Genomic DNA, 27,810 nt, shown 5'->3' with positions numbered 1-27,810 from the left:
ACAACCCTGAGAGGTAACAAAATTACCACATCTTAGAAATAAAGAAAATGAAGCTCAGATAAAGCAAAGAACTTTGCTAATAAATGTTACACACTTAGCCAATGGAAAATTAATGCTTTGATTGCCATAAAGCCACTTCTCCTTCCGCTTTTAACCATATGAAGTAGAACATTTATATAATTTTGTTTATATATCATCAATTATATCATTATATAAGACAGGGATCATGCCCTGGATGGAAGGCAGACACTCAACTGCTAAGCCACTCAGGCATCCCTATATAACTTTGATTTTGTTGGTGAACTGATTGAAGGCTATTTGATATGATTTGTGTTTCGTAAACTACCCTCAGTAAGTCAAGAAGTACTTATTGAGCACATAAGATTGTCCTGGCTGAATATTGGAATTAAATAATAAATAATACAAATGCAGTTCCCCTCTCATGGAGCTTATAGTCTGGCAAATAGGAGAAATGTAATTCTAGCTACCTCTCAGGGGTTTTCTAGGAGTAAGTGAAATAATGTATATTATAAGAATCAATACAATTTCTTGTATATATAGCATTTTTATTAAATCATTTTATATTTGATTTATATAAGAAAGTAATTCCAGGTATTCAAAGTGCTACAAATAAATACCAAGTGCTATGGAAGCATGTGGGAGGGGGAGTCTAACTTAGTCTGGGAAATTAGAGAAGGCTTCCCTGAGTTACTGATTTTTTTTTTTTGAGTTACTGATTTTTTAAGCCAAATTTAAAGAATGAATAGGCCAGTAGCCAGAAAACAGAAAGTGGAGCAATCATTCTATTTAGAGGACCCAGCATTTGAAGACAGAGGTTGGAGAGAGCATAGTTTGTCCTTTATACTAAAGACAGTGGAAAACAATGCAAGGTATTAGGATGTGGGTAGAGAGTGACTTGGCAATTACCACATCTGCATTAAAAAGCCATTTCATCATCCCAGCACTCATCTGAACAATCGCTGAGGGATGTGACAAGAGCAGACACAAGGATAACCACAAGAAAGTGGTTCAAACAGTGGGAGTGGAACAAAGTAGACAGTTATTTATATGGAATCCATAGAATCTGGCAGTTTTGAAAGTGGGAAATGAGAAAGAAGGTGCATGGTTCCTAGGTTTCTGAGTTGGTGTAAAGGCCATTTTCTGAGAATGGGAATCTTAGAAATATCAAAGCTTTAGAGAAGAAAATTATGAATTAGGTTGGGTATGTTTATATGGATATCCCTATTTAACATCCAAGTGGAGATGTCAAATAGAAAATTCGACATATGAGTATGGAGTTTAAAGGACAAGTGTGGACCGGATATGTAGATTTGGGGAATCTTTTTTTGTAGATGGTAATGGAAGTCAAAGGAATGGTTGGGAAAATGAAGAGAAAGAAAAGGTTAGGTGTAAGGTCTGCAGAACTTCAGTCTTTAAGTTTAGGTAAAGTAGAGGGAGAGGAACCCGCCAGCAAATGTGGCTGAATAAGAAAATCCAGAGAAAGAAGAGGTGTATGTAATGCAGGGTATCAGAAGCCGAGAGAGAAGTGTTCTAAGAACAAAGGACTAATTCGGCTTTTTAAATCCTGCTGAAAGTTCAGGCGAGATATGTGCAGAAAAAGTAATTTCTTAAAATTTAACATTCTGGAGATCATTGGCAATTGTAACAAGAGTCATTCTGGTGGAGTGATAGGGACAGTTTGGAGTCAACTGAGATAAGAATGACAGGTGAGAAAGTAGACACTGAGTTGTTTTTTTTTTTTTAATATATATATATTTATTTATTCATGAGAGACAGAAAGAGAGAAGGAGAGACACAGGCAGAGGGAGAAGCAGGCTCCATGTAAGGATCCCAATGTGGGATTCGATCCTGAGACTCTGGGACCATGCCCTGAACCAAAGGCAGACACTCAACCCCTGAGCCACCCAGGCATCCCAGAAACTGAGTTCAAACCACTCTAACTATGCATGAGGAAAAAAGAGGCTGGGCAGTAGCTGAGACAGCATGACTTGTTAAGACTTGTTAAACAAGGCTTTGAGTAGCAAAAGGTTTCTGGTATGTTTAAAAGAGGATGGAAAAGAGCAAATAGAGTAGAGCTTAAAGATACCCCAAAGGGAGATAATTGCAGTGCCGTGTTCCACCATGGCAACATGAGGTAGGATTTGGAGGGAATGCTTTCTACATAAGGAGAATGAATACCTGGTCAGATAGAAAGGTAAGATACATAAAAACATAACTATTGAGTCTAAATGTCAATTCTTACCATCACAGTGAAATCATGAAAACCAGGCAAACATTTTGCTATTTCTGAAGAAAATCTTCCTTGTTACAACAAAAAAACAAAGCAAAAGCAAAAGAAGGTACTAAACTGACATCAAGGAGCAGTATCAAGTAATGAAAAACAAAATTCATTTTTTAAAATCATTTAAACAGAATTGCCTATTTGAGAACTTTGTATTCTCTGTCTTTCTCTGTCTCTCTGTCTCTCTCTCTCTTTCTCTCTTTTGTAAGCTCTGTGCCCATGTGGGGCTTGAACTCACCCGAGATGAAGAGTACTGTACCAGCTGAGCCAGCCAGGAGCCCCTTCCCACAGTCTTACTAACTTTAATGCCTGAGGCAGTGTTAATTCCATTGGCCCACATAAAGGATTTTTAAAAATACTTTGTTAGAGAATGTGGTGGACTTGTAGTTGCAACTTCCAAACTCTTCTTTAAAGATTTGTAAAATTTGGCTAGAGTTCCATTTTTTTCTTTTTCTTTCATAAAAAGAAATCACTGCTCCCCGCACCCTCAGAGTAAATTTGAGATGATACAGCCACAGCTGTCAGAGTTCTACTAAACTTGATTGCCCACCTGTTTTGGTTATAATATTTTCCTTCCCTTTCCTCTCTTCTCTCTCCTATTATAACACACCTTAGGAAAAAAAAAAAAAGAACAGTAGAGAGTAAAAACAAATCGTCTCTCTTTTTCATATTGATATTTAAGGTGGAATAAAACTGGTTATAAAAGTATCTATCAACACAGCGTTAACTTGCCAAGCTAAGTATTTGGGTTGGAAATCATGCTTTCCCAACTGCTTAAAAACAGGAAGTATCTCTGGTAAATGACAGATAGCTCTCTGTTGCTATAAAGGCTGCTTTCATTTCTTTGTACATATTTGAACAATAAAACGAGTTCTGCAGTTTCATACATACTACACACATATATCCATATATATATTGCTGAAATCCATCTGCATATGTATGCATGCACACACATCAATATATGTTAAAACATCTTCAAAGGCTTTAAACAGAATCTCTTCTCATAAGCTAGTCCAGACACATCTTACTCAACAATTCAAGCAAAGCCCTTGGATCTGTCAGAAACAGCCTATAGGTTTGCACTAGGTGATTAATTGCCAGGAGAATCTAGTTCTATATTCCATTACATATAATTGTTATCTTTTCTAAAGGTGTCCTTTTATTAAGATTCCATCTCAAACAGGGTTAAATACATGCACATAACTTAAATTCCTGATTTTTAGCACTTATTATAATCAAAAAAAAAAAAGAGGAAAACTTCAATCCACTAACAAAGGCATATTTGTCTGGGTTCATAGGCACTTTTTTCCCCAGACTTTTTCTAAAACTTTAATAGTATTTACATTTACCCAGAAATTTGTCTTAGGATAGCAGTATGGAATAATGGAATATAGTTTAGTTACCAAGGTCTAAGGGTGTGGAATCAGACCTTAGCTCAGATTCCCGCTTTACTGCTTAATGTCTCCTTGACCTTTAGCAGTTATTTAACCTCTTCAAACCTTATTTCCTTTCTTATAAACTTGGTATAAGAATATCTCCTTCTGGGTGTTACCATGAGGGTTGCATGAGTTACCATAGTAAAGCACTTATCACAGTTCTAAATATATAGTAGGCACTCAATACCTTTATCATTTATATTATTAGATTGCTTCTTCTAAGGTCTACCACTTAATTGTGTATTATGACTCTTGCCATTAATTTAACCTCTCTGGACGTCAGTCTTCTCGGGAAATGCAAGAGAGTAAAAATAGAAGGAATGTTTGTGATACAAATATCCTGTGATTCTCTAATTATTTTCATATCAAATTAAGAAAAAATGTTTGCTTTTGAAAAATTATCATTACCCTCAGGGCACCTGGGTGACGTGTTGGGTTAAGCATCTGACTCTTGATTGTGGCTCAGGTCATGATCTCAGGGTGGTGAGATCGAGCCCTGTGTCAGGCTCCATGCTTAGCCGGGGGTCTGCTTGAGATTCTCCCTCTCTCCCTCTCACTCATGCTCTCTCTCTCTAAAATGGATGGATAAGTCAAAAAGAAAGAAAGAAAGAAAGAAAGAAAGAAAGAAAGAAAGAAAGAAAGAAAGAAAGAAAGAAAGAAAGAAAGGAGAAAGAAAGAAAGAAAGAAAGAAAGAAAGAAAGAAAGAAAGAGAAAGAAAGAAGAAAGAAAGAAAGAAAGAAAGAAAGAAAGAAAGAAAGAAAGAAAAAGAAAGAAAGAGAGAGAGAGAGAGAAAGAAAGAAAGAAAGAAAGAAAGAAAGAAAGAGAAGGAAGGAAGGAAGGAAGAAAGAAAGAAAGAAAGAAAGAAAGAAAGAAAGAAAGAAAAGGGAAAGGGAGAAAGAAAAGAAAGGAAAGAAAGAAAGAAAGAAAGAAAAAGAAAGAAAGAAAGAAAGAAAGAAAGAAAGAAAGAAAGAAAGAAAGAAAGAAAGAAATATTATCCTCACCCTCGTTACTGACAAAGCAAGTACCCTGGCTTCTATTTATAATGTAATCTTTGCTTTACTTTTGACTGTGAATTTTCAGTCAAGTGTATCTTGGTGTAGTGGTTGAGTACGGACTCTAGAGCTAGACTGCCAGTGTTTCACTCCTGGCTCCACTACTTACTAGCTGTGTGACTTTGGGCAAGTTACTTAAACTCTGCCTATCTCATTTTTGTTATCTGCAAAATTGGGCTAATAATAATACCTAACTCACATTTGGAGGATTAAATGAGTTATGTTATATAAAGGACTTAGAACAGTGTCAGACATATAGTACATTTCACATGCAGGTATTGTTTGTCATTGTCATTGTCATTATCATCATGATCATCATCATCATCCTGGAACAGCCTCTCCATTGCTTCTTAACCATAGCATGGGTTTATTATAATAGGTGGATAAGGATTTGATTTTCTGAAATACAGAGATAGACCCATAAGCTTTGAATATGCTGCCTATTACTTATGAGTAGGATCTCTAAAAAGGCATGCACACACCACAGGGTGAGGAAAGAAAATATTAGAAACCTGTATTGATTATTTTATGTAGCATTCTTTTTGTTTTGTTTTTTTTTAATTTATTTTTTAGAGAAAGAGCAAGTGAGCATACAAGTTGGGGGGATACAGGGGAGGGGCAGAGGGAGAGACTCTTAAGCAGACTACACACTGAGCATGAGCCCGAGGTGGGATTCATTCTCACAACCCTGAGATCACGACCTGAGCAAAAAGCAAGAGGCAGACGCTTAACCAACTGAGCCACCCAGGTGCCCCCATAAGCATTCTTTTTTAATAACATATGTGTGTGTGCTATAATATACACAATATGTTAGTACAGGTACATATATGTGTGTATATATATATTTGAGCACTTCCCCCAATAGTTCTATATACTTTCTGAATAAAAGTTCTCAAATTAATATTGGTAATATGAATGAGTGATCACAAAAGTTTGGAGACAGCAGTCCTAGGTGACAATGTCTTCCAAAAATGGTGTTAACTTCATGTAACTTTCAGGCTCAATTGTCTACTGTACTAGATGGAGATGAACATTTACTAAAGAAGCAAATTAGACTTCATAACTCCGGAGTGTTTGAAAGGACCATAGCCAGTGAGTTCTTTGCTAAAGATGTGGTAAACATGATGGCTATTCTGGGTGTGTCAACTACTTGTGATTGAATAATGAGATATCTGAGCAGTATCAGGTCAGTCACTACTTACATTTGGACTTGGCAATGTAAGAAAATACTGCTGTTCTCAACAACCAGGAACCATAAAGACATACTCCCATGGGATAACCAAATTCTTTTTTTGCTTATATTTAATAGCAATGCATCTGAGACTTTTCTGGCACATTAGAAAGTTTTTATTATAAATATTGTTACCTTTACAGAAATGGAGAAGTTATTATTAATTTTTTACCTACTTTGTTTAGGAAACACCAGAAATAAAGGAAAGCTAAAGATTTCTTTCTTAAATGGATTCTTTTTAAACCAGGACACCAACATTTGGAAATAACTCATAATGGACTTTTTTTTCTCTCTGTTAGAACTTCTTTTAATAAATTGACATGACCCAGGCCATATGGCATAAATACTAAGGCTAAGTGACTGCCCTTATTCTCTTTTGGGAATTTGATAGAAATTCTCTCCTGAAAAAATATGCATGCAAAACTTAGCCTGCAATGTCAAGGGTTTACAGGTACTCCCTTCCCTAAGCCTATCCAAGAACCTTTAGGTAATTGAAATCCTCTGGACAATGAAAAGGATTTAGCCACATTTGTGTTCTAACTTAGGAGCCACTGTGTAATCACTACAATATGTGACCAGCATTCTGGAAACCTTTCATTATCCAGGTTTGATTTCAGAAAGTCAATGACAGGGATCCCTGGGTGGCGCAGCGGTTTGGCGCCTGCCTTTGGCCCAGGGCGCGATCCTGGAGACCCGGGATCGAATCCCACGTCAGGCTCCCGGTGCATGGAGCCTGCTTCTCCCTCTGCCTATGTCTCTGCCTCTCTCTCTCTCTGTATGACTATCATAAATAATAAAATAAAAAAAAATCAACAAACTTTAAAAAAAAAAAAAGAAAGTCAATGACACAATTCTTAGTTATGTCTTGTTTTTACATTTGAAATCGTGCTCAAATTATGGTATGTGCGTTATCTGCTTGTTATGTGATGTCTGCTTACTATGTGTTGATTATCTAAGTTTTTTAGAGACCACATTAGATATAATCTGAATCTTCCAGAAGCAATATCATCTTATTTTGATCATGGAATTAGAGACTTACAAATCTAACTGACAAAGTATATCTCATCTCAAGCTTTTGAGGTAGGCAAGGCAGATAGACAAAAAGCCCCATTTTACAGATGAGAAACCTGAGGCTTAAGAACAATTACAATGATTTGATTCATTATTGGGGTGAGGACAGGGGGCTTTTCAAATATACCTGTAGCTCAGTGGTTGAGCATCTGCCTTTGGCTCAGGTTGTGATCCCGGGGTCCTGGGATCTCATGAGGCTCCCTGCAGGCAACCTGCTTCTCCCTCCACCTATGTCTCTGCCTCTCTCTCTGTGTCTCTCATGAATAAACAATACACACAAACACACACACACACACACCCCTGTGAGGCTTTTTCAAAGCAACCTCTATAAGCCATATCTCTCAAAGTTGGGTCTAAAGACTCCGTGCATCAGAGTCAGCTGGCATACTTACTTAACATGCAGAGTTCTGATCTCTCCTTCCAGAAGTCATAGTCCAAATGGAGTATAAGTAGGTGGGTGACAGGACTCTTCTAGATAAATAAGTCAGATGATTCCTGTACACACTGAAGTTTGAGAAATCCTGAGCAGTAGTTTGACTTTGAATGCGCATTAGAGTCACTTGAGAAGCTTTGGAAAAATAATTTCCCTGGACTTGGGTCAATTGAATAAAATCTCTGGGGAAAGGACCCCAAGGAAACCTGCTTTTCTGAAGTTCACTCAGTGATTGTGTTGCACAATGAGTATTAAGAGTTACTACTACTGTAAGGGATTTAGAAACTTTTTCCATAAAGAGTCAGATAGTAAATATGTTAGGCTTTGCAGACTGCATTAGTTATCAGTATCAATCTGTATCAGTTATTTATTGCAACTACTTAGGTTTGCTGTCCTAAAGTGAAAACAGCCATAGTTAATCCCTAAATGAGTAAAAATAGCTGAGTTCCAATGCAATTTTATTTATAAAAACAGGAAATGGGACAGATTTGGCTCATGGATTGTAGTTTATCAAGCTATATGGTCTCGCCCCACATGCTTCACAGAGCCAGAATTAAAGTGTGTCTTAAAAATCTCAGATGCTTCTGGTTATTGCATGTGAGAGTTGAAAACTACTGTATTAAAATTCAATTAGTAGGTAATAGAGCCAGAACTTTGAACTATGAAAGACTTAAAATTTTTTAAAAAGGAAGAAAGAAAAGCCTGTAATATGTATTATCAAAGATAAGAAAAGGTATGCATGATGAGGAAGAAGAAAGGTGTACTGAATAGCCAAACCAGATGTGATACTGATGGTCACGGAACACAGAAGTAGGCCAACACCAGCCTGAGGCTTTATTTCAAAAAAGAGGGGGCAAAGAAAAATGGTAAAGCAGCCCTGCACTCTTAGGTGTTGGGATTGATAAGAAATAACCTTCTGAGGGGCACCTGTGTGGCTCAGTCAGTTAAGCCTCTGATTCTTGGTTTTGGCTCAGGTCATGATCTCATGAGTCCTGAGATCTACCATGTAGGGCTCCATGCTCAGCAGGGAGTCTGCTCAAGATTCTCTCCCTCTGCCCCTCCACCCACATTCCCAGGCACTGTTCAGCATGTGCACTCTCTCTCTATTTAAAATATTTAAAATATTAAATATTCTATTTAAAATAAATCTTAAAAATAAAAAAGAACTACCTATACTTTAGTATTTTGTACCCTAAAAAATTGGGGTTTTGGCAGGAGGGGAAAAAAATGATCAGTCCATTCGAAGAAGGAGGCAGGGAGATACCTGTGTTCAGCTTAGTGCCTATAGAAAACTTGGGAACCGGACAAGTATGGGCTGCTCACTCTACAGGCAGTCCCATCAGTCCTGTGGTGCCCCTTCAGGTCACACTACATAAATCTGTCTTGCTATCCTCTCTCCTTAACAGTTCCCTTTAGCAACAAATAATGTTTAATTGTGAGGAAGGTAGAAAACTTTTAATTCACAAGAAAAGTTTCACTTACATTAAACGTATCTATTGTACGTAGTATGAGTCAGATGATTTCTATTTTACGTTTTTCAAAATGGTTTGTATATGAGTTGAAAAAAAAACAACTGTCCAAAAATTCATATTCTCAGCAATGTATTATTGGTAACACCTGATATCTTACATATTTCTTGTCTGCATTCTTCTGCATCTGGTAGGTGTCTGCTGGTAGATCACTTTACATTTTGATGAATGATTTTTTTTTTCAATTTGGAAAAATACATGTCCCTTGAATACTTATAGATCATTGAGGGCATTAGAACATGTAAAGAAATCTTGTAGTGTAATATGTGCAACAGACATGTGAACAGTATTTAGAAGTAATATAGACAAGAAAATAACTATTCTTTTGTGTATGCAGAACTGATTTGAAGGGAGAACTAGAATTTTCCTGGAGTACATGGCTTAGGGATAGGTAGGACTGTTCAGACAGAGAGATCAGCACATGCAGAGGTACAGAGGTATGAGGGGATGTGCTATTTTCAGGGAACTAGAAGGAGTTTGGTATTGGTAGAAAGGAAAATGCAGGGAGGGGCCAAATAATGGGAGATGATACTGGAGAAATAAGCAGGGGGTGGCTGATTTTTCCACATCATGGCCACCCCTCACCCTTCACCCCTGTTTAGAGCCTATGGGTTCCTTGATATTTCATACCATTAAAACCAACATATACATATGTAAGGAGATCCTCCTCCCCATCCTTCTATCCTTCTATCCTATAGAGAACTTTTTTTTTTTTAATGTAATCTTTATTTTTTTTTAATTTTTTACGATAGTCACACACAGAGAGAGAGAGGCAGAGACAGAGGCAGAGGGAGAAGCAGGCTCCATGTACCGGGAGCCCGATGTGGGATTCGATCCCGAGTCTCCAGGATCGTGCCCTGGGCCAAAGGCAGGCGCTAAACCGCTGCGCCACCCAGAGATCCCTCCTATAGAGAACTTTTAAAAGATTGAATTTTACAGTGATATTCAAAAGATTACGTGCACTGTTTTCAGTTTTCCTCTGTAGTTCATCAAAAAGCAAATTCACTTTTTATAAGAGGAAAAATTAGGATTAATTCTAGATAAATACTGTTTTGGTTTTGTAAAAGGACCTTTTAAATAGAAGTTGATGAAAAACATTCTAGTAGAAGAATTTAAGAGTGTGTGTGTTGTTGTTCAGTTTTCTTTACTCTTTTGTACTCATCATCAAGTACTGCCATTTACTGTGGTACATTCTTCCTACACACCTGCTGTCAAATGCATCAAGTCTTTTCTTGCACAGTGCTACGAGTTTTTACAAAACTGAGCAAGCCCAACATTAGACAGATAGCCTACAGACCAATTGACTTATTTGTGTTAATACAAACACATGCTCAGATGTTGTCATACAGAAATCCTTTTTAAAAGAATTATTTTTCAAAGAACAAAGAACATTCTAACCCTAGTACCTAATCCTGTGCCTGGCACATAAGTAGATACTCAGCATATGTTTGTGGAATTGAACTGCTCTGTGAAGTCTCAAACTTAGCACTAAAAACACCAGTAACTCTGATAGTAACTGAATATTGTAAGTAGCTATAATATGAATTGAAATGTTGTTTAAAAAGCATTTCCAGCCGTTGAAAAATGAAATCGTGGCTTATAAGATCCAGATTTAATTTGGTAAGTATTGTTCTCTTTGCAGAATACAAATACAAATTAAAATCTATCTAAAATAAATCCTGCCTTATCTTTATCTTCCTTTGCAAAATGGAGAGGCATTGTCAAAAGGGGGAAATGTCTAATAATAAGTTGAAAACTTTGGACAGTTCTACTTCAAAGGTATCTCTTAAATCGTCCATTACAGGTTCACTGCCTCTGTTATTATTCATGTTCTAATTTAAGACCTCAAGATTGTATTAGCTTCCTAACTGGAAGTTACACTTCATTCCTGGCCACCTCCATACTGCTGCCAGAATTGTTTACTTTCTTAAAGAAAAATTGAGCCCATCCTTCGCTTGATTAAAAACCTTCCACAGTTTCCTATGGGCTGTAAGCTAAAGACCAAAGTCCTTGACATTACCCACTATATGTATATAATCATACCCCCGGAGTTGTATTTTGTTATTTCATCTACCTTCGTATCCCCATGTTTTCAAGAATTCTCTGCCAGTGCTTCTTAAATGTTTTTATGACGCGTCACACTTGGAATAATAACCAGATAAAGTCACTCTGATCACCTAGAGCCTCTGGCTTCTCTGGGCTCCTAGCCCACCTGAGAGCTAAAGGAAGCAGTATGTTAAGCACCACTGTAGTCTAATCCCTGTGTAGCATTTGAGAAGGTCTGTCTCACCCTGTGACCACAGTAAACCTTTTTCCCTCAAAGGAGTGGTTTTTTACATTGCTGTACCTTTAGTTATTTGTGCATAGTATTTGCTCTGCCTTTTCCTACCTTTTCAACCCAGTAAATTTCCCCTACTTGTCCTAAGATCTAGCTTACTTAGATCACGGAGGTGTTTCTAGATTTTTTTAAGGAAATTTGAAGTGCCTCATTTCCAAAGTCTTAAATCAGCTAATTTTAAATTCTCACTTTCATTTTCTGAGCCAGATGTAATCATTTAATTTTAAGCTTAGACAGTTACCTACCACACAATGATTTTATGTTTTTAAAAATACAAATAAAAACTCTTGCTTCCTTGGCTTTTGTAAACAATTTCTTTCCCTCGTAGATTATATTCCCCGTGGAATCATATATACCCATCTCATAGGGATTACTTAATTAAAGGCTGATGAGCATAGTATAAATATATATCATTACTACTCCCTAATTATACTATAAAATCAAAAATCAAAAGATGTCAAGTTATTTCTTATAAAAATGTTTACTAAGCTGAAAGCTATAAAAGAAGAATTCTAAAAATTGATTTCCTTGGTTCAACCGAGCCTATTGGTTATTTTAGGTGTAATTGATCTTGATCTTTAACATATTCCTCTCAATTATTTCTGCCTTTATAAAAATGTTTTATATATCCATTGGTAAATATTGCTGATTTTATCTCATTAAATGATTGGCTTTAGTATCCCAGCATTCATCAAGTTCTAATTTAATTCTCATCCTTAAATTTTTGATTAATGTGGCTAAAAATTATTCATGTGGTTAAAATTATTTTGTCATCTTTTCTGCTACTGTCTTAGCCTATTGATTAAAACTTGCTGCACTTGACTCTGTATGTGGACTGTTTTCCACTTTTAATAAGTTAAGTTCTTAAAAGTAAGGACCAAGTCTTATGCTTCTTTGTATTATTAATAGTGCTTTGCACAAAAGAGCAGCTCAATTGGTGTTTTTTTAGTTACTTTCAAAATATCACGTGGATATTTAAGATTTAGTTAAAGGGTACACTTTCAGTTATAAGAGGAGTACGTTCTGAGTATTTAATGTTCAGCATATAGTGAGTATAGTTAATAATAAGGGGTTGTATACTTGAAATTTGCTGAGAGTAGATCTTGAGCGTTCTCATTACATACAAAATTGAGTTCACTATTTTGGATATGTTAATAGATATGGTAATTACTTTTATCTTGGTAATCATTTCATAATATATATGTATATCAAATCATGTACACTTAAATATGTGCAGTTATATCTGTCAATTATTCCTCAATAAAGTTGGGAATAAATAAAAATTTTAAAGATAACAGCTAAAGGCAAAGGTAGAAAACATTTCCAGAAGTCAACTGTGTCCATCTCTAGGCTGAGTAATGTGGGTCAGCAACATGGAAAGATTTAATAAATACAGGCACATTCTAGGCCCTCCTGTCTTTTAGTGATTCCTTTATCAGATTTCTATTGAAAAGAGTAAGTATGTTGCTATAAGTTCTCCTTTCTCTATTATGAAAAGGCTGTGAATTGAGCATTTCAGGGACTATGATAAAAGCAAAGAGAGGAAAAGGCAAGTAGAGTTGTTAAATAACAATCCTTTTTAACATTGAGATTTTGAAAGATAAATCAAGAATCTGTGCTTTGGGGTGACTGGGTGGCACAGTCAGTTGAGCATCGGACTCTTAGTTTCAGCCTGGGTCATAATTTCAGGATCATGAGATCGAGCCCCACATCAGGCTCAGTGCTCAGCATGGAGTACTTAAGATTCTCTGCCCTCCCCTCAAAATATATAAATAAATCTTAAAAAAAAAAAAAGAATCTGTATTTTAAGCCTACTTTTCTGTCATTCTAATCTCATAGTTTTAGAACATTTATTCTCTCATTCATTCAAAGAACATTAACATCTACCATGTGCGGGCAGCCCCGGTGGCACAGCGGTTTGGCACCACCTGCAGCCTGGGGTATGACCCTGGAGACCCGGGATCAAGTCCCACGTCGGGCTCCGGAGCTTGCTTCTCCCTCTGCCTGTGTCTCTGCCTCTCTGCCTGCCTCTTTCTCTCTCCACCTCTGAAAAAACAAAAAGCAAAAAACATCTACCATGTGCTAAGATCCAAAGATAACAAGCATGTCCTATGTCTAAGGAGCTTGGTCAAGTACTAGGGATAATTACACAGGAATAGTAATAATGATAATAGCATCTTAATTGAAACATCCATGCCATGTGCTGAGCACTTTATATAGACTATATTATTCAATTCATAGAGCCATCCTCTGAGTAGAGACTAAAATTGTTAAGGATTTGAACGTCCCAAGAGGTTTAAATGATTTGTCCAAACATACAGCTAATAAATGAGGGACCGAGAATTTTAACCCAGGTAGGCTGAATTCTTTTATCCTCACTTTTAACATGTATGCCAAATTACATGTACCTGGTAGAGTCATAAAAGGTTATAAGGAGTAGACTTCTAAGCTGAGACTTGAACAAGAAGTAGAACTTGTCTATAGACAAGAAGATAAAATATTCTGAATAGAGAGAGAAATATGTGTGAGGACAAGGAGGTAGAGAGCAGCATGATGTTTTTGGCTAACTGTGACTGCTTAGGTGTACTTAAGTAGCTGCAAATAAGGTAGGAGAGTTACAGCAAAATCATAGAGATATGAAAGCCTATGCTTGAATTTGACTCTTTCCCAATATTTCTGCATGTAGCAGCAGATAAGGTAGGAGAGTTACAGCAAAACTATAGAGACCTGAAAGCTTAAATTTGACTCTTTCCCTCATTATTTAACAAGAAAATCCTTTTCTGTATTATAAGAATTATTTTCATTTGTCCATCGATAAGGTGTATCATTAAATGATTAGAAAATAGGTTTCATTATTTGCAATATAAGAATGATCACTCTAGCAGTGATGTAGATAAGGAGTGGTTGAAGAAGGAAAGAATAAGACTACATGCAGGAAAAACAACTAACAAGGCAGTTGTGATATTCCAGATAAGAGATTGTGTTGTATTGAGTATACTGAGTGCCTTGTATTGCCAAGTTTACAGTGTTGAATAAAAGAATATGATACCTGCCATTGTATACAGCCCTGCAGGGAAAGAGGAACCATAAACAAACACATGCATATGTAGTACAGAAGATAGAGAAGAAATGACTGTTTCAAGAAAGAATTAAGAAGTAGCATTAACCATGCCTATTAATCAGTCAAATTTAGAAGGAGACAGAGAGAAGCCTAGAATAAGTTACAGATTTCTTTTAAATAAATCAGAGCTGTTACAGAGGATTCACTTCTCTTCCCAGTTTCTGGAACTCTTTTCTCCAAGAATCATGATACATTGATATGTTTTTATTAGAGTAAAATGTAAAGGCCCAGTGGTTGTTTTTCTTTACCAGAGGAAGGTACTCCACTCCGTACAGTGAGACATATACCCTATTGATCATTTGAAATGCATTGGAGCCAAGGGACTTGATTTCTCAAAGTGTCTATTTTAATGTCGTGGTCTTAACAAGTATTTCTGTGCTAACTAAACTAGATTTGAGCATTGATAGAATATGAAATTACAAGTGTTGAATTTCAGAATTTATAAAAAGGAAAGGCAGCCCCATAACTGAGGTAATAGAGTTGGATCAGTAAGAATCCTTAATATGAAATACCAGAAATGCTCTTAAGTCTCTTCTGTAAAGGTCAGAAGAAGAAAAGATAATGGTATTAGTTTAATTAATTGGTGTAATCACTAAAATAGTTAACACATTTTCAGCAAACACCATGTACCATAAGCTATGGGCATTTCCTTGGGAAAGATACTACGATGGGAGTCCTAGAATAAGGGCTGGAAGTCCTATATAAAAGGTCATCTAATAATTCATAGTCTTGGGTGCACAAGCAGATTTCAGGTGAATTTTATGGTATTATTTACAAAATTGTGTGGGGCTGTTTCTTCTGTGTATTTTGAGGAGAATTCCTGTCAGAGTTCATAGTCCTCTCTCTGATTAAAGAACCACCTTTTCACACAAGAAGAAACTAGGGCTGAGATGTAGAGACTTGCCAAGGGCTTGAATAAGTTCTCTTGAAAAGGCAGTTTGCCCTGTGATATTTTTAAATAGAGTTTTAAGGTAGCAGCACAGTATCTATGACCTTGGGGCCAGAAGGGCTCTGAGTAGTATTAGGAAGCCTTGGCTTATTTTTTTCATTGAGAGTTGTCTATACGGTGATTTTAAAATAACACAACATGGCATCATTCAGAAAACATTCTTCCACCTAATATCCCAGAACAGTATTTTTAAAGAAATTCTAGGAAGGGTGTTAACTCATTCAGGGTTCTACAGGAAGGAAAGCTCTTTCCTACTATTTTTTTAAGCTAACTTTCACTGACAAGATCAGACCAGAAAAGACCAGCTGGCTGTTGGCCCAGACAACGTTATAATCATTGAAGTGTACTCAACCTGCACTGCCCAGGGACAGTTACAAGTTGGGGGGGGTTGGGGGGGTTGCTGAGGCAGGCACAGATGCATGCTGAGTGTTGTTCCAGTGACTTAGATGACGTGTATGCTCTATATCCTTTGCTGTGTTGTTCTTTCAACTATTAGAAAGGAAATTTTAAAATAGCCTGGAGTATGAGTTTTCCCATAAGGGTAAAAAGGATAACTTCAACTGAAAAAAAAATAACCAAGCTATTCACAGCTGTTTCCCCCATACCTAAAACAGGGCCTGGCCCACAGTAAATGTAAAATAATTTTTCTGATGCAAGAATTATTTAAATTTCTTTTATTACCTATATCATTTCAGAATAAGATTTTTTTTTCATTTGTCCACCGATACCGTATATCATTGTACTGGCAGGAGAGTAGAGTAAAAAAAAAAAAAAACTGGGATCCCTGGGTGGCGCAGGGGTTTGGCGCCTGCCTTTGGCCCAGGGCGCGATCCTGGAGACCCGGGATCGAATGCCACGTCGGGCTCCCGGTGCATGGAGCCTGCTTTTCCCTCTGCCTCTCTCTCTCTCTCTCTCTCTCTCTCTCTCTCTCTGTGTGACTATCATAAATAAAAAATAAAAAACTGATTCAATATTCAGCCTTTCTGCCATTTATTGTGTGATCTTGGGCCTCATTTTCTTTTTCTTAATGGTGGTATGACAATAACTACCCAGGATTTGGAGAGATATTAAGTGAAATACAATATTTGAAAAGTGCTTTATAGATTCTTAAGGACAATATAAATATTAATGTTATTTGTCTTAACTAGCATTTTTAATAATTTGAAGCCATGTATTTACTGGAATCATTCTAATTCACTGAATTCTGTATTTGTTTTAGGTAGGAGAGAAATGATCCCCATAATTAAAATGCAGTTTGAATACTATTATAAATTACGTTTCAAGGAAGCTGATCATGCCTCATTTTTCACCGAATGTCCTAATGTTGGGTGTGGAGAATAGTCTGCAAATAATTAAAACATTCATCTTTAAACAAAGGAAGTATCTTTATATTTGTCAACTGATTTTTTGCTTGCCCATTTATACATAACTTAAGAATTAATAGTTATCTGGTAGACATTCACCACTATATTGTAGGTTTTGAGACTTGCAAAAAGTACACACCAACATTTTACAAAGTGAAATGGAATATTAGCTTTTGAGATGTTTTATGATTAGAATTTGGGATAAAATTTGTATATACTACTATAGCCTTCTCTTGGATATTTTTAGTATCTATTAGTATGGGTTCCAAAAATTTTTGCATATGGAAGGAAACCTATCTAATTTTGCTTCTATCCATTGCTTCCCAAACATTATTTAACAAGAAAATCCTTTTCTGTATTACATCTGTTAACATTTACTGGAGTGTTTTATGAAGCAGTGGTATGAGGTACAATGGAATTGATCCCATGAGTTTTAACAATCTATTTAGAACTCTAAACATAAACATGACAAAGTAAAGAACATTTTTATTTTATTTATTTATTTTTTAAAAAAATTTTTTATTTATTTATGATAGTCACACACAGAGAGAGAGAGAGAGAGAGAGAGAGAGAGAGGGGCAGAGACACAGGCAGAGGGAGAAGCAGGCTCCATGTACCGGGAGCCTGACGTGGGATTCGATCCTGGGTTTCCAGGATCACGCCCTGGGCCATAGGCAGGCGCCAGACCGCTGCGTCACCCAGGGATCCCAGTAAAGAACATTTTTAAAAGAGAGAAAGAGTTTACTATAGGATTGAATTGGTTGTGATACATGCCAATCTATCACCATGGCCAAATCATAAAATTCGATTTTGTTGCAGCTTGTTAAATAAGTATTCTTTCTCTTATTGACTACTTCTTCTTTTTTATTGACCACTTCTTATGTGAATTTTTTCAAACTCCTTAGTTGAAGGAGGTAATCTTTCCTGATAGAGACAATCTGAGAACATCTCCAGTGCCCTTGTATTTACTGATTGGTAAATATTGAGAATCTAGCAAATACAAGTTACTACTTTGTTAATTGACTATAATTTACGTACAAAAATAAACTGCACCAACTTAAAGTGTGCAGTTAATGTAAACATGTATGTAAACCTGTGGTGCCACCTGACCACTTTTGCAATCAAGGTATAGGATATTTCAGTCGATTCCCAAAAATTACTTTTGCCCCCTTGGCAATCCATCTTTTCTTCTGCCTCAGGATCCAAACTACCACTGGTCTGCTTGTTGTAATTATAGATTAGACTGGCTTTTTCTAGTATCTTGGATAAGTGGAATTATATAATATGTATTCTTTCACATCTGATTCCTTTAACTCATAATAATTTGAGACCTCATGCATGTTGGTGTATCAGTCAGTAGTTCATTTTTTTTGCCAATTAGTGTTCTCTTATATGTATATATATATATACTTTGTTTATTCATGCATGAATTGGTGGACATGTGGATTGTTTACAATTTGGGGGTATTGTGAATAAATATCCAAGTCTGGATATATGTTTTTATTCCTCTTGGCTAAATACCTAAGAGTAGAATAGATGGTTGTTATGATGGGAAATGTTTAAATTTTTAAGAAACTGTGAACAGTATTCAAGTAATTGTTGTATTTTATATTCCCATTAACAGTGTATAAGTTCTTGTTGCTCTGTATCCTTTTTTCAGTATTTGGTATTGTCAGTGTCTTTAATTTTAGTCATTTTTATAAGAATATAATGACGTCATAACATTGTGGTTTAAATTTGCTTTGATCTGATAACTAGGGATCTTGAGTATCTTTTTATTTACTTCTCAACCATATAGCTTCCTTTATTAGACTCTGTTCAAATTTTTTGCCCATTTTCTGTTGATTGTGTTCTTACTATTGATTTTTAAGGTTTTTTTTAAATATAGTTTAGATCCAAAATTTTTTTGTCAGATATGCCAATTGACATTTTATTTCAGCCTGTAGCTTGCCTTTTTATTTTCTTAAAGGTAGCTTTTGAAAAGAAAAAAAAAAAATTTTTAGAAATGAGTTTAATTTTTTTTTATATTTCTAGAAATTTGTAGTTTTAGCTCATATGTTAAGGTTTATGATCCATGTCAAGTTAATTTTTAGATATGATGTCAGATAAGGATCAGTGTTCATTTTTAAAATATGAATATCTAGGGGCACCTGGGCTGCATAGTCGGTTAAGCATCTGACTCTTGGTTTCAGCTCAGGTCATGATCTCAGCATCATACTATCAAGCACCAGGTGGGCACCACAGTCAGCACAGAACCTGCTTGAGACTCTCTCTCCCTCTACCACTGTCCCTCCCCTCTGCACGCTCTCTCTCTCTCTAAAATAAAATAAACTGGGATCCCTGGGTGGCGCAGTGGTTTGGCGCCTGCCTTTGGCCCAGGGCGCGATCCTGGAGATCTGGGATCGAATCCCACGTCGGGCTCCCGGTGCATGGAGCCTGCTTCTCCCTCTGCCTATGTCTCTGCCTCTCTCTCTCACACTGTGTGCCTATCATAAATAAATTAAAAAAAATTAAAATAAAATAAACCAATCCTTTTTATAAATAAATAATAGTGTTTCATCATTGCAGCATTATTTTTTTAATGCTCTCCTTTCCTAGTTGAATGCCTTAAAAATAAAAAACATTATGGACTCCATTATCTGTTCTATTGATCTCTGAACCTTATCACACTGTCTTATTTTTTTAGCATTATAAGTTTTGAAATCAGATAGTGTAAGTCCTTCAACTTTTTTTCTTTTTTACCCTGCTATCACTGTTCTCATTTGCATTTCCATATAAATTTTGTCAGTTTTTTTTTTTAAAAAAGCTCTTGTAAAATTTTTTTGAAATTGCACTGAGTCTATAGATAAATTTGAAAAGAATGAATATCTTAATAATATTGAGTCTTCTAATTCATGAACATAGTATTTCTCTATGTAGGTCTTTAATTTTTCTTGATAGTGTTCTAGTTTCCAGTGAAGTGTTTGTTAATTTTATTTGTCTTAACATTTTGTCACAAAAGCTTTTTATGTATTCTCATAAAGTGTATTTTTAAAACTTCATTTTTATTAGTTTACTGCTTAATATATAAAATATATTTTTTATGATCAGCTTATATTCTATAATCTTGCTAGTAGTTTTATAGATTCCTTAGTATTTCTACATAAACAATCATGTCATCTGCAAATGAGGATAGTTTTAGCTTTTCCCCTTCCAAGTTCTATATTTCCTTCCCCCCTACCAGCCCGGTTTTTGCCTTTTGTCCTTTATCTTTTGCCTTTGAGTGAAGACTAGTACCTCTATTATATTTTTCAGTAGAAGTAGTGAGTTTTTACCTTGCTCTTGATCTTAGGTAGAAAGTATTCAAAATTTCAGCATTAATTATATTAGCTGTCAGTTTTGTTTTGTTTTGTTTTGTTTTTTGTTTTTTGTTTTGCTGCCAGTTTTTTTATACCACTTCTCATATTACTAATTTGCTGAAGGTTTTTTAACATGAGTGGATCTTGAATTTTGTCAAAAGCTTTTTTACACATAGGAAAATGATCATGTGAATTTCCCGCTTTATTCAGTTAATATGGTGAATTATACCAGTTGCATTTGGTTAAGATGATTTATTCATTTTATATATTGTGAGATTCTGGTTGCTAATATTTTTCTAGGGATTTCAGGGTCTGTGTTCACACGGGTCATTAATCTGTAATTTTCCTTTTTTATGATATCTTTGTTAGGTTTTGGAAGTTAGTATTATGCTGGCTTTCTAAAACAACTGGGAAAGTGTTCCCTTCTCTTTATTTTGAAAAGGTTGTACAATTGTGATGTTATTTCTTCTTTGGTAGAATTCAGAAGTGAAACCATCTAGGGCTGGAGTATCTTTTGTGTGAAAGTCATAATTAATTCAATTTTTAATTAATTCAGTTCCATTTTAAAAAAATACTTTACATATAGAGCCATTCTGATTTTTTTTATTTCATTTTGTGTTCATTTTGATAACTGGATTTTTTTGAATTTATTGCCTTGAAGTTGTTCATAAATTCTCTTATTCTTTTTGCTATCTATAGAATCTATAGTGATAACTTCTCTTCCATTTCTGATGTTGGTGATTTGTTCTCTCTTCTATCCTTGTTCAATCTGGTTAGAATTGTAAGTTTTTTTAAATCTTTCCAGATTTCAGCTCAGGTCATGGTCTCATGGGTCATGAAATCAAGCCTGGCATTAGGCTCTGCACTGAGCATGGAATCTGCTTGGAGATTCTCTCTCTGTCCCTCTCCCCACTCATGTGCTCTCTCTCTCTCTCTCTCTCCGACTCTCTCTAAAACAAATAAATAAATCTTTTTAAAAATGTATTTTCAAAGAACCACGCTTGACTTTCAATTTTCTCTATTGTTTGTTTCCTATTTTATTTCCTTCCTTGTATTTACTCTTGAACCTTAGGTTATTGATTTTGGACTTCACTTCTGCCATAAACATTTTTTTCATGGTGAAAAATTTTATATTTAGATTTATAGCTGGCTGGACTCAGTTTAGATGATCCCAATTTTGTTGGCAACTTCCAAAGCATCATAGTCAGGAGCCAGTCAACCATATGCTTTCTTCTCTCCATTAGGCCTGATCAAGGTGTTGACCTTGGCCACATTAATGTCATAGAGCTTCTTCACCGCCTGTTTGATCTGGTGCTTATTGGCCTTGACATCCACAACAAACACAAATGTATTGCTGTCTTCTATTTTCTTCATGGCCAACTCAGTAGTCGGGGGAAGCTTGATGATGGCATAGTGATCAAGGTTGTTTCTCCTGGGGGTGCTCTTTTGAGGATATTGGGCTGCCTTTGGAGACGCAGGGTCTTGGGTCATCAGAATGTAGGTGACGCCCGGATCTTCTCTTTTGTGTGACTGTTCAGATCCACGCCTTTCAGCACCACTTTCTTAGCTTTCAAAGCCTTGCTTTGGCTTTGGCTTTGGGAGGCGCAGGGGCTTCCTTCTTTGTCTTTGGCGCCATCTTCGTGAAAGGCCACCATAAACATTTAAAGTTATATATTTGTCTCTAAGCACTGCTTTTAACCAAATTCCACAAATCTTGACTGTTAGATTTGCATTATCATTCAACTCGAAACATTTTCTAATTTCATTGTGATTTCTTCTTTGACCTGTGGTTGATTTAGAAGGGTATTGCTTAATTTTCATGTGCTTGAGATTTTCCTCTATGTCTGATTGTTACTCATTTCTAATTTACCTTCTTACAGTCAGAGCACTACTTTGTATGATTTCAGTCCTTTTGAATTTGTTGAGTTTTGTTTAATGGTTCATCATATGAGCTGTCTTGGTGAATATATCAATTGTACTGAAAAAATATGTATTCTGCAGCTGTTGAGTATAGTGGTCCATAAATAAATATCAATTAAGTCACAATGATTGATAATCTTGTTCAGATCCTCAATCCTCTCTATCTTTACTGATTCGTTTTCTAGTAGGTCTGTAATTGCTAAGAAAAGAGTTAAAATCTCCTATTATGATTGTGGAATTATCTTTTTATCTCTTTAATCCTGTCAATTTTTGTTTTATATTATTTTAAGACTCCATTTTTAGGAACATACGTGTCAAGAAGTATAAAGGTTCTGAGACTTTAGCCTATTAGAAAGCTAACAAGTTAGCCTGCCACAATTTCATGCGGGCTTGGCTAAAGACATGAGATTCTTGGTTCAGAGACAGAGGACAATGTATTACTCACAGAATGTCATGATGTGTGTGTGTGTGCGTGCCAATTCTCTAAGAACTAATTTCTACAGAGCAACCATATGAGGTTTGATGTTGGTATTTTCTATAGTGTTTTATGTGTGGCCTCAGTTACATTTTCAAGGTTTTGATTTTTTTTTGTTATTTTAATTAGAAGATGTTCATATCTTCCTTGTTTTCTTTTTTCTTTTTTTTTTAGTAAAATCCTTTTTTTTTAATTAATTAATTTATTTATTTATGATAGACACAGAGAGAGAGAGGGAGAGGCAGAGACACAAGCAAAGGAAGAAGCAGGCTCCATGCCGGGAGCCCGATGTGGGACTCGATCCCAGGTCTCCAGGATCGCGCCCTGGGCCAAAGGCAAGCGCCAAACCGCTGAGCCATCCAGGGATTCCCTTCCTTATTTTCTGTATTTACTTCTATCAAACCTTGTTTTCTGGGTATTTCATTCAAAAGTGCACATATAGAAATGTGCTGTATTGCACTATAAGTGTCTCTTAAATCTTCAAGAAATGCCATTTCTGATTATGTCAGCACCAAGAGTAATTTTTTAAAGGTGGAAGGCATGTACAGTTTCGTGGTGTTTCATTTCCAGTGCTCTTCATTTCTTCCTAAAGAATCAATTTTCCATCTTAGGTTATTCCCCTTAAACCTGAAGAATGTCATTTAGCATTTTTTGTAGTACAGTTGTGCTAGAAACAAATGTTCTCGTTCTCTTTTATCTGAAAATGACTTAATTTTTCTTTCATTATTAAAGAATATTTTCACTGGTACAAGAATTCTGGGATGACATTTTTATTCTTTCAACACTTTAAAGATGTTGTTCTGCTGGTTTCTGCCCTTCATTGTTTTGATTGAGAGTCATTGGTGATTCAAATTATTGTTCTCTGTATTCAGTCTGGCAGCTTTCAAGATTTTGTCTTTGGTTTTCAGCAGTTTGCTATGACGTGTCTAGGTGTGGTTTTCTTTATATTTAATTTTAGATTCACTGAGCTCCTTAAATTTGTTTATTTACCAATTTGGAAAAATTTTGACTCATTTTTATTCAAATTTTTCTGCCCAATCTTCTCTTTCCTTCTGGGACTTAGTTACACATATCATCCCATGAGTGATCTTTTTTTTTTATAATTTATTTATTTATTCATAGAGACACAGAGAGAGAGAGAGAGAGGCAGAGACACAGGCAGAGGGAGAAGCAGGCTCCACGCAGGGAGCCCAATGTGGGACTCGATGTGGAACTCAATCCCAGGTCTCCAGGATCACACCCTAGGCTGCAGGCGGCGCTAAACCGCTGCACCACCGGGGCTGCCCCCATGAGTGATCTTTTAACATAAATCATACCAGTTCATCTTCTACTTAAAACCTTCCAATGACTTCTCTTTATGAGTAGAATACAATCCAGACTCTTTACCATGTCTTTTAAGGCCATAAGATCTGCCCATGACTATCTTTCGGACCTTATTTCCTATCTCTTTTCCCTTCATCCAGTCTACCACACTGATTTTTTTTTTCTTCTTTTTTCTTTTCTGGGAACATATCAGTCATTCCTGCTTTCTCTGCTTGATACCTTGAATACTCTTCTCCCAGATCTTTCTAAGGCTGACTCCTTTGGGTATCTGCCTAAGTTACCTCCTCAGAGAGACTTTGTCTCACTACCCCAACTAAAAGTTGCCCTAGCCCCTTAATACACACACATATTTTAGATCTGTATCTGTTTTAATAACTTTATTGAGATAGAACTTACATAACAAATTTAACCCATCTAAAATATTTAATTCATTGGCTTTTAGTATATCCACAGACATATGTAACCATCACCACCATCAGTTTTACACATATCTATCTTATTCATGCTATTTTTTAGTATCAAGAACACTGTCTAATGTATAGTGCATGCTCAGTAAAGTTTTCTGAATAGATTAATTCATTAGCTCTAAGATAATTTGGGCATTAGGCTCCAATAAAATATGAAGGAAGTTCATTTGACTACTTCAGGTCTAGAAGTACTCTTTTATCAGAGCTGTGCTATTTTGAGGGCTCTCTCAAACAGCTTAACCCATATTTTAAGAGTTATTGCAGGAAGTCCCAAAAAAAGTGTTTTGATATAGTGAATACAAATCATATTACACATTTCCCTAAGAGAAAATAGACATCTTTTATTGACCTGACAGTTGCTGAGAAGCAGAAAACCCCTCAGAAGCATTGTTTTTGCTATTTTCAAAAGTACCTTGAACATTATTTGTTTGAATCTTTGAAATAGATTATAGAAATCGCTAGCACTTGTTTTATGTGCTAATTATGGGTGATAGTGGGTTATTCATGAGATTATAGATATCCCCCTTTCTTTGGTACCTTTCATGCATAATGTCAGTTCTGAGTTTGGTTAATCTGCATTGTCTCATCTTCCCTGTAGGCTTTGATGCGGCCTGGAAGAATTGACAGAATCATCTATGTGCCTTTACCAGATGCAGCGACAAGAAGGGAAATACTTAACCTGCAGTTTCACTCTATGCCAATCAGTAATGACGTGAATCTGGATGAACTCATCTTCCAAACAGATACATATTCAGGAGCAGAGGTAAGAGAGTTCTCCTCAAGATACCTTGGGGGCAGGAAAGCAGCGGGTTGGGGTCATTAGCAAAAAGATAGCTTCCTGCCAACTGTTTTAATAACTATCCGTTGGGCAGCCTGGGTGGCTCAGCGGTTTAGCACCGCCTTCGGCCTGGGGCATGATCCTGGAAGACCTGGGATCAAGTCCCACGTCGGGCTCCCTGCATGGAGCCTGCTTCTCCTTCTGCCTGTGTCTCTCTGCCTCTCTCTCTGTGTCTCTCATGTATAAATAAATAAAATCTTTAAGAAGAAAAAGAAAGAACTGTATGTTAAGAAATCTTAAAACAGGAAATGCACTAAATGACAGGTAATCAAAAAAAAAAAAAATGACAGGTAATCACTAAATTGCATTTTACCCGGCCTCTATTATATCTCAATTGTTTTTACTTGGCTTCTGTTACTTCTCAAAAAGTAGTCTTCAGAGAATTAACATGGTATAGTGGGGAGAACAGTGGACTAGAAGTACAAGTTTCTTCTTTGGGGTTTCTTGATACATCAGCTCCAACTATTCACACGTTTCTCTGAATTTTGATTTCTTGACCTATCAAATGGAAATAGTACACAACTTTACATACTATTTTCTTATAGAGATCATAAAAATGAAATTAGGATATCATACAAGTGCTCAGAAGTACAAGACTTGGCAGAGAGATTATATTATTACTACCTTTAATCATTTTGGAAAATTTTGTCGGTTTACTTATATATTAACAGAAATTCTCTCATAAAAACTGTAAAAGAGGGCGCCTGGCTGGCTCAGTTGGTTAAGTGGCTGTCTTGGGCTCAGTCATGATCCCAGGGTCCTGGGATCCAGTCCCACATCAGGCTCTCCCTACTCAGTGGAGAGTCTGCTTCTCCCTCTGCTCCTGCCCCCTGTTTCATGTTCTCTCTCTCTCAAATAAAAGTTAAAAATAAATAAAAAATAAAAGCTGTAAAAGGGACAGTCTGTCCTTAGCTGTGAACAGCAAGACCTCTGTGAAAATATGAAACTTTTTTTTTCCTGTCCCTAGCAACTTTTTGCTTAGGCCATTTTTATTTACAAAATAAAATTCCATTAAAAGAATTGTGCATCTTTTCTACATGCATTTCTCAAAAAAGGACAGACTGTAGTGCTCAACATAGAAATATCTTCTGAATACCACTGACACAGATTTATACTGGGAAATTAATATTTTTTAAATAAGAAATTATAAATTCATTTTATTCTGAATTATCCAGCAGACTGAGACTCCATATTCTTCTGTCAGCTTGCTATTGTTTATAATCTGTCTTCTGAAAAAGCCAAAGAGATTAATACATAATAGACAGCGTACTCAGAGAGTATTGTAGGTAAATTCACATGTAGCATTGGGCTGAATGTATCATTCAGTCGTAGCTAATAACAGCAACCAAAATAAATCCCAAATCTCCTCATTATTTTGTCTCAGCTATGAAGTGTGTACATTTGATTTTCCCCCTGTAGGATTTTCATTTTCATTGCAGGAGGGGAGTGGGGGAATCATGTAGAAAGTTACCTCGAGAAGCAGTTGAAGTACATACACTTTTTTAAAGTCCTAGCTGAAAAAATAATCCTTATGAACATCTTCTTGACATGACTGTCCATTAAGTTAAAATGAATATATAGTTGCTGTTAAATGACTGCCCCAGCATTTCTAGAATTCAGTTTTTGATATTTTGATGTGAGACCAAGGGCTGGATCATGTATATGATATGTTAGTTTATAGGAAACAGCAAAGAGAAGAAACCATAAATCTTTCAGTTGAGCAGAGTGAAATGGAAGAGCAGTCAGCAAGGTATAAATGTGCTTTTCTCACTTTGAAGTAAATCATAGTAGTAACATAGAAGTGCTAAACAAAAATCAAAGCCAGTGAGATTCTGTTTGGCTGAAAGGAAAAAACTCATTTGGTGCCAGGAATTATTGTACCAGCTTGCTAGTTCTTATGTAGTACCTGTCTTATTCAATCTATTATATAAGCACATTCATTTTTGGTTAATTTTTATATCAGATCTTCTAAAAATAGTCACAGAGAAAAGTAAAAGAAAATTCTGTCCCTCCTTGAATTACATTTTTGGGTCCCATAATGGTTGGGTGAGGGAAGTATATCCCACCCTGGTCTAATTATAATCTATATACATGTAATCCATTACAACTTCATAAAATTTTATTCCGAGCTATATCTTAGTAGTTCTGGAATTTTGATTTAGGCAAGACAGATTTGTTCCATATTGTTTGTTTTGTGGGGGGTTTTTTTTGGTCTAATTATTTAGGCAGTTCACACAGGAGCCCTATTTTTTGAAGAGAACTATGGTTTCTTAACAGTTTTAAAATTAATAAATAGGAAATTTAAGATACATAACTTTGAGCTTCAAATAAAATATAAGATCCCATCTTTCCCCCCACCTCTTTCCATCAGAATGAAAATGGTACAGCATTGGTGAAAGCCAAAATTAGTTTGGAAGTTTTGTTTTTGTTTTAGCAATAAGACAAATTCAAGCTGGAACTTCAGTCACCTGACTCCTACAGACCCAGTGCTTTCCCACTGATGTAACTAATTTATTTCCTCCTCAGTCTAAGGCCAGAACCTTTAGCACAAAACCTATTACATAGTACATATTTAACAAGCATTTAACAAACTGAAAACGAAAAAAGATTTTTAAAATTATGG

The 27,810-nt window shown here is 36.0% G+C and overlaps 1 protein-coding gene across 8 annotated transcripts in view; it reads left to right on the top strand.

Annotated features, from left to right (window-relative positions):
• AFG2A (AFG2 AAA ATPase homolog A) overlaps window positions 1–27,810 on the top strand; it is a 530,081-nt gene that overhangs the window by 242,336 nt on the left and 259,935 nt on the right. For all 8 annotated transcript variants that reach the window (XR_012000935.1, XR_012000937.1, XR_012000934.1 and 5 more), the window contains one exon: window positions 24,948–25,112. Coding sequence is in view for 4 of the 8 variants with exons in the window: in XM_026016788.2 (XP_025872573.2) it covers window positions 24,948–25,112 (165 nt within the window). In the remaining 4 variants the exon portion in view is untranslated. The remainder of the gene's footprint in view (window positions 1–24,947; window positions 25,113–27,810) is intronic.

Source organism: Vulpes vulpes, chromosome 4, assembly GCF_048418805.1.
Source record: "Vulpes vulpes isolate BD-2025 chromosome 4, VulVul3, whole genome shotgun sequence".
Classification (NCBI taxonomy): Eukaryota; Metazoa; Chordata; class Mammalia; order Carnivora; family Canidae; genus Vulpes; species Vulpes vulpes.
Note: the sequence above shows the minus strand (reverse complement) of the source record. Positions and strands in the feature narration are given on the sequence as shown.